At 36.6% G+C, this 10,474-nt stretch overlaps 1 protein-coding gene across 1 annotated transcript; it reads left to right on the top strand.

The window, feature by feature from the left end:
• The first annotated feature begins 900 nt into the window (after nucleotides 1-900).
• On the top strand, nucleotides 901-6,266 carry slc25a47a (solute carrier family 25 member 47a). The gene is made up of 6 exons (XM_062437189.1): nucleotides 901-987; nucleotides 2,460-2,503; nucleotides 2,590-2,661; nucleotides 3,904-4,083; nucleotides 4,201-4,465; nucleotides 4,974-6,266. The coding sequence occupies exons 1-6, from the start codon at nucleotides 951-953 to the stop codon at nucleotides 5,285-5,287; spliced, it is 912 nt and encodes a 303-aa protein (XP_062293173.1). The 5' UTR covers nucleotides 901-950; the 3' UTR covers nucleotides 5,288-6,266.
• The last annotated feature ends 4,208 nt before the right edge of the window (nucleotides 6,267-10,474 follow it).

Raw genomic sequence — 10,474 nt, 5'->3', positions numbered from 1 at the left:
CAGGGCATTTTATGTATAGATAAATAGATAGATAGATAGATAGATAGATAGATAGATAGATAGATAGATAGATAGATAGATAGATAGATAGATAGATAGATAGATAGATAGATACTTTATCAATCACAAAGGAAAATTAGGCAGCCAGTAGCCCATATTAAGTCAGGTCGTACAGTCAGTCAGTCCAAAAATAAGAAAAAATAAGTAATCACAAAATATATAGGCCTATATACACACCATTTTTTGTTTGGTGGAGTTTAAAATCTTGGTATGAACTTTAACTTCCCTTAGCTCAGTTTTGTTCTGTTTTTGTTTTGCTTTTATGGTTTTTTTTAACTTTTCTTCTGCAAACATCCAGATTAATGTTCTGATCTTGTTGAAGAAGAAAATTGTAACTTTTTTATGTTAATAAAGAAAGAAAAATCATGTTTTTGAAAGGACTGTCCATGAAGCCAACATCTGTGCATGGTGGCAGTTTCATCATTAACAAAGAGTGTATGATAATTTAAGTGACAGCTATAATGTTATTATTTTGTAATTAAGCAGCTTCAATAATTTTCCTATATGACCTCATATGTGGCATTAAGAGAAAATAAAGCGGTATAAACAGTAAACAATCTCTGTAAGTCAAACTGCAATATATGAATGTGCAGTATGCTGTTGTATATGTGGAAAGCATGATTTTCAACAGCAATAAAATAGCGTGGTCCTACGTGTGATTCTGGTATCACATACGCAGTTTACGACCCTCTATTTAGGTACGTTGCCGCTTTCGGCTATTTTCGGCTAAAGTCGGAAGTGATGTTGTCAATCGGCTTTTGTCGGCTGGTGAGAGGCTGTTGTGAGTCATGTAACAGTAACACACTCAAGGTTACGGCTATGTAACGCATGATAGGACAGCATGGCCTCATACCGGACAAGTATCTGATGCTCAGTCACATTTTGACAGGATGCATATCGCTGATTTTGTGTCTGGATCATTTGCAGGTAACAGCTAACCAGTTTGTAAGCTAGCAAATAGCGGTGTTTGCTAAATAACCTAGCTACTGTACTGTAAGCGCATGGTGAGATACATAACTCTGCTCGTGTGACAGTTTCATATCTTACATTTTGACTTGACGGCATTAAGAGCTAACATGTTATATTATTACTTTTATCGTGTCGTAACACAACAAAGGTATTAGTGTCTTAGCAGTCAAACCTTCCCTCAGTCAGGAGCATGTGTGATGGCTATGAGCTCGATGTATGGGTCACACATGGTCACACACCCGATACACGTGAAGTATTTTAACCCTTTCACGCATAGTGGTCACTACAGTGGACAGCTATTCAAAACCGGGTTTCTTATATATTAATTGATTTAGTTGAATTGAATAGTTGCACTTCAGCCACCACAGTGGACACCAGTGCATCATGCCATACATTACCACTTCATCTGCAGTAACTTTTTGGGTTGTAAATCAGTTGATTTGTGTCATTATAATGTAATGTAATGTAGTTTTATGAAAAAATGAAGTTCAAATTATTATTATTTTTTGCCTAAAGAGAAATATAAACACTGAGGTTATCATAATTAATGCATGAAAGGGTTCAAACGACATCAAACTTGCTTGCTGTTCCTGATAATAAAGTAATTAATATATATATATATATATATATATATATATATATATATATATATATATATATATATATATATATGAACAGAAAATGGTCATAACTTTACATGGACAGCTGGGAGGAAAAATGTGTCCCCCCCCCTTAAAATAGAAATGTCACTCACCTTCTGTCACTTTTACTCTCAGCAAGTCTCATCTTTCCAATAATTCATTGTATCCTGAGAGCAAAGCCCGGAGAACATCCAGGGACTTTTGTTAAAGAAGTAATACATTACAGAAAACATGGTGACATTAAACTGACTAGAACACTGTTAATGGACTGACTGTGACAAGTGAACAGCAAAGTTTGAGGATCTCAAAGAATGTGATGTTATATTCATTATTGAATAATTTCCAAACTAATTTTCATTTGCTCATCTAAAATGTCAAATAATACTTATGATAAAATAAATGATAATGACTCATTCCTATCTCAAGTGTCTCTGCTCATTTTTTTCTGTAGGTAGATAGAGCACTTTATCAATCCCAAGGGGAAATTAAAGTGTTACAGCAGCCACTTGACATTTCAAAATTCCAAAAACAATGGGGTAGGTAAAAGAGAAAAATGCAAGTAAAGGCTAAATTGTATACAAGAACTAAAATATATGTCTTAAAATGCCTGTCAAAGCATTATTTGGGTAATGATATGAAATATAAAAGCACATTTGGTCTTCCTGTCAGCTGTACATGATTGAAAATGTTGCTGTTTAACCCTATAACCTTGATCCTCGCTGTGTTTATGTCCTTGTTTGTGTCCTGTGTTTGTGTCCTTGATGCTCTCTTTTCTCCTGAAACAAATAGGGGCATTTGGAGTTGCGGTGGGTTATCCTCTGGACACTGTCAAGGTACAGTAAGTCGACAGTATTTAAACGAGTCAAGATGGCTGTACAGCAAAGAGACATTTTTTCCACCAGATTTTTATCCTTTGTAGGTCCGGATTCAAACCCAAAAGCAGTTCTCTGGAATATGGCAGTGTTCTGTAGCAACGTTTAAAAATGAAGGGGTAAGTCATTGAAGTAATACACTGAATAAAAAGTAGTTTTTTCGTATGCCTGCCTTCAAATGTTTACAAATGTTGCTGCAGAGTAAAAATGGCAAGGATAAACTGAGCTAACATAATTGTAGAAAAATAGCTCACATATGGTAAATGTGTTATTGTTGGTTAGTTATCAATGTCAAAGGTGTAACAACATGTGAACTACACATTTTCAACTATTTCATGCATGGTGTCCGCTATAGTGGACAGATATTTAGAGGCCATTTAGAACCATTTAAGTTGTACAACCATGGCCCAACCTCTAGGTGGCAAACCCTCAAAATGCTGTCTATAATTCCATCTGAATATCATATTTGGATGTCTCTGTCATTTGAGTTATTGAATCATAAATTCAAAATGGTGGAGGATAGAGGAGCATGGATGTACAAAGAGAAGTGGATACAGTGTTGGGGGTGGAGCCCCGTTCATTTCTAGGAAAGTTGAAGACAAAAAAGTTCAACTTCTGCGAATAAAATTACCTGGATCTTCCAGATCAGTAGGCCCATAGAGCTGGTGCATTAGTGAACAGGCTACCTCTATTTCAGCCCCCGGCTTGCTTGAATTGAGATAAAACATTTCAATCATGCAACTCTTCTAGATATTCCAAATGTGATTGGACTGAATGGTTCAATTTCTGATAGTGAAATCAGTCATTTCATCAGTCATAAACGGAGCTAACCTAAAAGTAGTAAAGTAGCTCACATATGGTAAATGTGTTACTGTTGGTTAGGTATCAATCATAAAAGTGTAACAAGATGTGAACTACACATTTTCAACAATGGTTGGAAAACTTATTCAGGGTAGGGGTGGGCGACATATCTCATATCCTCGGTGTATTGCTGCTTGTTCTATGTTGTTGTTCTACTTTGTTTACCTATATTATAACAGTACTTTATTTAACTTATATATAACAGCTCTTTGTTTTATTACCATAAATGGGCCATCTGTTCATTATAAGAACTCTTTGTTTTATTACCATAAATGGGCCATCTGTTCATTATAACAGCACTTTATTTAATTGTATTATAAAATGTATTTATGTAAGTCCATTATAACAGTACTTTATTTAACTGTATTGTAACATCAGTTTATTTAGTAGTTTCGTATTTTAGTAGTGTACCATAGTTTAGACAGTTCTTAATATCGAGATATACATCTGACATACTTCTCTCTGTTTTCTTACTTGGTTGTTCTCATGTGTGCCATCAGGTGCATGGCTTCTTCAAAGGCATGTCCTTACCCATCACCACAATCTCTATGACTTCTTCTGTGGTGTTTGGCACATACAGGAACTGCCTGCAGTGCTTGAGCCAGGCAAGAGGAGCTTCTGGTGGTCCAAATACCAAACAAGAAGTCTTCCTGTCTGGTTTGGCAGGAGGTGTAGCTCAGGTAACAGATGCAGTTTCAAAAATGTGTTTCATGCATGTTCTACCCTCACCTTGGACACTGATATGCTTCTGTTGCTTTCACGTCCACGCTGAGTCTCTCCTTATCTGTCTCCAACAGATATTAGTGATGTCTCCAGGTGACATAGTGAAGGTACGTTTACAGTGTCAGACAGAGTCCAAGCGAGGAGGAAGCAACATGCCCAGACCTAAATACCGCGGTCCAGTTCACTGTCTGCTGAGCATTATCAAAGAGGAGGGCATTCTGGGGCTGTACAGAGGAGCTCTCCCACTCATGCTAAGAGATGGGCCATCATATGCTACATACTTTTTAACCTACACCACTATCTGTGAATGGTTGACAGAAAGCGGCAAGAAAAGGCCAGGTGAGTAAAGTTTAAGAAGAAAGGCTACTTGTGTGTGTGTGTGTGTGTGTGTGTGTGTGTGTGTGTGTGTGTGTGTGTGTGTGTGTGTGTGTGTGTGTGTGTGTGTTGCTTTGACAGTCGATATTTAATAGCATAACTCTTCTGTATCAGCGGCTAGCTTTCTGCCTGTTGCTGGACTTTCAATTACAGTCTTGAGTCATATGATTACATTTTTTTTTTAAATCAACGAAGTCACATTTCTGGTTATAAAATATCTGATAAACATGTGACTGCAGGCCTGATTATTAAATTATTCAATCACAGCTCATTTTGGTGCTCATCGGCCTCATTTTGTATTACAATAGATCAAAATTATACAAGTTGCATAAGCTGAAAAAAATAGCTCATAAACTTGATGTTAGCATTACTGCTGCTTGCCAAGTCTTCCCATTGTGTTACAAATTCATTGAGGAGTAAATTGTACCACTTTTTTACTTCAGTGTCTTTTCTTTTTTTTCTCTCTCTGCAGATTGGAGTGGTGTGATGCTGGCAGGTGGTGTAGCAGGAATGGCAGGTTGGACTATAGGCACACCCATGGACGTGATCAAAGCCCGTCTGCAGATGGATGGAGCACGGGAGATTAAGCAATATAAGGGTTTTTTCCACTGCATCACTGAGACGACACGGGTGGAAGGAGCCGGGGTGTTCTTCAGGAGCTTAGGCATCAACTGGCTGCGTGCATTCCCTGTCAACATGGTTGTGTTTGTCACATATGAGGTCCTCACTGGTTTCCTCCAAACTGGACCTGACCATGTTGACCCACCTCGTATAGGTTTTGAATAGTATTGACTATCTTTAGTCTCAGTTTATCATATTCTGCTGTTGTTTAATAATGCATTGCATTACTTTTAAGTAATGTACATTTTCACAGCCATCATTGGAGTTGTCTGTTACATGTATGGCTTGATATTCAGTTAGACAGGGTCATGAATCCTAATTTGCTCAGGGATATTTTGTCAATAGGGGGCATAGCTGGTACAAGGTATGAACCAGCAACCTTCTAACCACTAGATGGCGCCCCTGGCCAGCCTTTTAACTGATTTTGCTCTAGGTTTATGGCAAGAGAAGTGTTTGCATGACTGGAGTATTTTTTTTTTTTTTACCAGAAAAGGGTATCAAGGCACTTTACCACTTTTGAGACTGCTTAAGTGGAACCATATTTGATTATATTCAAGACTGTTTAAAGCCTTGAATTTAGAATTTCTGAATGAGCTGCAGCACGCACACATAAATAAACAAGAAACACGTCCATGCATATTAGCATATTATTATGTCCATGTCTCATTTCCAGCTGAATAGCAAAATAATAGAGCTGGATGATTTCACTTAAACATATCACGATATTTTAAATCATTAACGTTCTATCATTAATGTTTTTATGAATAGAATTATGAATGTAGAGTCTAAAACGCTAATAATATTGTTGCTGTTACAATGAACAATGAAGTCATCAAGGCAACAAGTTCTCAATAATGATGGAGCAGATCTTTATTTGTGTGGCACCTGCTTCCTATCAAATATTTGTAGAACTTTTAATGTTTGGTCATTCCACCAAATAAAAAAAACATAGACATGAACTACAGTATGACTACTGATGCATGTGTAGACAGTGCAAAGTTATAGGTTTGTTTTCAGAAGTGTGGGACACAGTGAACTTCTGTTTCTTAAATCAGGTGCAAAGTATTTCAATAACAATTCTTGCATTTATTTATATCATTATAATGAAAATGATCATTGTGCCTTTAACAATAAAGGTAGTTCAACAAAATGCTGTGTTAATCTCTGTATTATTGGTCTAACTCTTCTAACCTTACACATTGTTTCACTGGTCTAGACCTAAGACATTAGATAGTGAGTAAAGGTAAATTATGTATTTGTAACTTTAACTATGTCATAATATAAGCAAGCAAAGACTAGAATATTTTGTCAGTAAATCAGTTCTTCTGTTAGAGGTATTTTCCCGTACAGCTTTAGCTTCGATTTATGTTCAATTTTAGCATCTTTTTTTAAGACTACTGTATGCACATGGACTCAAAATGAATGCTTATAAGTCAGTGAGTACAAATGGCAACTTTCTATTCAAACTGAAGACACTTAAAATATACAGAAAGCAATAAATCATCACACACTAAGGCCATGCAAGACCCTGCTAAAGAGTAAATTCTAGTTTAGATGGGCCGGAGGGGCGAACTCTTGTGATTGTTATTAGGGTTTAAGTTTGGGTTAGGTAAAGGTTATGGCTAAGGTTAGATTAAGGTTAGCGGACAAATCTCACAATAGTTTCTGAAATCATCCCTCTGGCCCATCCAATCTAGCACTGACAACAAGCACCAACCCTGTAAAAGCAAGCCTTGATGAAATTACTGCTTCTACAGATATTTATTATGCCGTTTTGGGGGGTTGTAGTGCCATCTAGTGCATGATGAGGGACACCAACATAACTTTGTCAGTATTAAACCTCTACAAAACATCTGTCTGTAAAATGCTCTGGATTGTTCAAGATACTGCAAATTATTTTATTGTTTTCACTTTGAAAATTAATACAAAATGAAATACTTTGATGATCATCATCTCAAAAATGTGATATCTAATTGAAAACAAAATTCACATTCAGTGTAACTATTAACTCTATGCAACCATAATAACGTCACATCTACAAGGAATATAATGCAGGATGTATTTACAGAAGTGTGGAAATTTTTCAAAATTAAAAATTTTAAGGTATGAAAAAATAGAACTGTAAAACCTTAGAGACTAAAAATACCTTAAATTCCAAAGGATGTGTTGGAGGTCACTAATTCATTAATTGAATATATAGTAGATATTTTAATGCTTGTTGCAAAATCTCCATTTTGCAATAATTAATGGAAACATCTATGATCAAATTGGGTGGGACTGGTGAATTATATAAAAGCAAATTCATCCATCCACCTTCCATTTACTGCAATTTATACAACCTCAAACATAACTGAGAAACATGTAGATTGAGCTATCTGAGAAACTGGAGGTAGACCATGCAAGAATAATTTGTGGCTAAACTTGTCCTCCTCGCACAAAGAAACTTTGATTTTTTATAAATGCTTTCATGTATCCAAGCATCTAAACCCATGATGTGAATCAAAGATTGTTAACAGACTGGTACATTTATTTATTGGTAACTGCTGAGTAAATCAATGTATACTTGAGTTTTATTTGGATGCAGTGAGAGAGAAGTAGACCATTTCCCTGGGTTACATCCCATCCCGAGGCTTCTTGAATGTAGCAGTCACAGCCACCTCTTGTATTCCCATCCGAATTCTGAGTTGGAGACAAACAAGCCTATTGTTTAATGCAATAATTAACTCAATAAGATTATCCCACAAGCAATATCAAGTGGAATTCAGAGAACATTTTAAGAGCCGATTGAGTGAGCCGCCACAGCTCAAACCAGCCCTCAGACATTATTACTGCAATAACTTCATCTCTCTTTTGCTATCTTTGGGTTCTTGTTGTGAAAACCAACAAATATGAATTTCACATGAGATATGTGTTAAATTAATCTTTTCATCTGTTTTACATGTGTAATTGGCTCATGCTTATCTCACCATGGGTGCAATAAAGAACTATTACAAAGAACTCAACTGTAATGATTTAATTGCTTTACGAATAACAGATTAACTCAGTGGATGAAGTAGGGTCATGTTGGGTGAGACCCCAGGAGATCTGTTTTCAGTCAGTTCTGTGAAACGTCTTTTGATCACAAGCTGTAAACAAGAACAAACTCAGCACAAAAAGGGTGTCTTTGAGAATATTTATAGTTTGTTTTTGTGCATCAGCAAATCCAATTTACAAATCTGCAACCTACTTACAAACAAATAATTAGACTGACTGCAAAATCAGTCTCTTAAAACGCGTTTCATAACTTGAGAAGATATTAGTTGATGTTAATTTGTTTCTAGTGATCCAACAGAACAATTACACTTAGTTTGTAGTTGACAGCTTTTGATCTAGAAGGGTTAACATTTTGGCCATACATAAAACGGTACAGGGTTTGTTGAGTCTGACTGCCTTTATTTCAGTTCCAAGCCAGTGCTGAGCTTCATAAACCAGGCTTTTCCACAATGGGATACTTGCTGAAATTCTAGGAATTGCAGTCTGTACTGTGGAACAAGAAACCCCCTGAATGTTGCCTTTGTTAGCTGCTTTTAATTAAACCCTGCATGTCTTTTCCCCCTTATGCAACAACAGCCTGCAATTATGCAAGCATCTACAGATCTCATTGAGTAAACTTACAGGCTGGTTGGCTATTAACCACCACAACTGTAAAATGCTAAGAGTTTAGTGACACATTTTCACACTTATTTTTATTAAAATCCCAACGAGTTTGCAAAGCTTTGACATGTCTTTGTTCAGATAACTTGAGATGAGGCAACAGCTACACGTCAGGACTTGGGATTTTCTGACCTGACCTGTTTATCGTGCAATGAAGTGATCAGGGGAGATCTGTTTTTCTAGCTGATGATTTTCAGAAAAATTGACATAAAACACACACTGTAATGCATCAGTTTGTGCAACATATTATTATCCTGGTTGTGAATACTGTGGCATTTTAATTGACAAACTGTTGAGTCTTTCATTTCATTACATGTTTCATGTGTTGATCTATGTTACATACTCAAACACATCAAAGGATCATATAGACACCTAGATTGTATTTATCAAAAGTCCTTAAATCTAAAGAGCACATGCTGTGGACTTTGGTGGAAAAGAATATAATTAATTCAGAATAATTGCTTCAAAACAGCATCTTAATTACTTCCGATGGCTATCCAAAGTGGTGTTGAAACACATGATAATTCAACCAGCAGTGTTTGTGTTGGCAACTCATTAAATGATGGGTGTTCACATAATGTCTGGAAAGCTTCATTTTGTTGTCAGAATCAGTTCCCTGTAACTACCACTTGGGCCCCCTTTCACCGATTGCTGTTAGGGCTATTTTGGGAGCTCTGCGCTCCCCTGTTAGTGACGTGTGCTGCTGGGTAAATTTGTAGCTCCGGCGGCCTGGGCCTGCAACCTCAGATGGCATCAATCAGGGGAGAAAATGGAGGAGTGGTAGAGATGAGAAAGATGGGTAACAGCAAAGATGATAGAAGGAGAGACAGATAGGGCAACTGGACAGAAATCACAGAAAAATATCACTTTGCAAGATGCCACTAAGACATAAGTGGCATTTGAACAAAAAGAGGTGTTGTTCAAAATGTCAAAGTTTTTTTTAAACTACCCAGAATGACAAATGAATGTAACAGAAATAGGCAGGGAAAAAAGTCTAAAATAAATCTGGATTATTTTAAATTGGATAGAGAAGAAGCAGATGTGTATGGATGAAAAGAGAGAGACAAAGAATGCATTTATGAGCAAAAATGAACACGTTTTTATCGATGACTAACAAGTGTAGAGCGGAATGGGAACAGGTGATAATGGGGGTGGAGGAGTGGGGGCGCTATTGTACTTCATACTCAAATGGAACAAACAGTTGCAAATGGAAGGAGGTAAGGACATACTGAATAAATCTTGTTTATGCTCACTGCAAATTCTGCCTAAAATGCTGTGCTTCCTGGTGTGTTACACTTGTTTTATATCTTGCAAGGAAGAAGGAAGAACACAATGAAATCATCACTGTCCATCACCCAAAGTAATTCTTTACCTCTTTTTAAAAAAGAAGAAGAAACATTTCAATGCAGTTGTTGAGCTTTATTTATGTGAGAAGTCTAATTGAGATGCATGGCCATCAATACACATGTGCAGAGACATACTGATTAAGTTCACACATACATGATTCCACCTCTCAGAAAGTAATACTCTCCTCAGAGGAATTACTTTCTTTAACACCAATTTCCATTGCAAGTCAGTTCAGTAATGAGTATAATACTGAAAACCCATCCTCCCAATTGTTTTACTGTGATAGTTGGTAGCTGTGGAATTAAATCTGTC

The sequence above is a fragment of the Scomber scombrus genome, chromosome 17 (assembly GCF_963691925.1).
Source record: "Scomber scombrus chromosome 17, fScoSco1.1, whole genome shotgun sequence".
NCBI lineage: Eukaryota > Metazoa > Chordata > Actinopteri > Scombriformes > Scombridae > Scomber > Scomber scombrus.
Note: the sequence above shows the minus strand (reverse complement) of the source record. Positions and strands in the feature narration are given on the sequence as shown.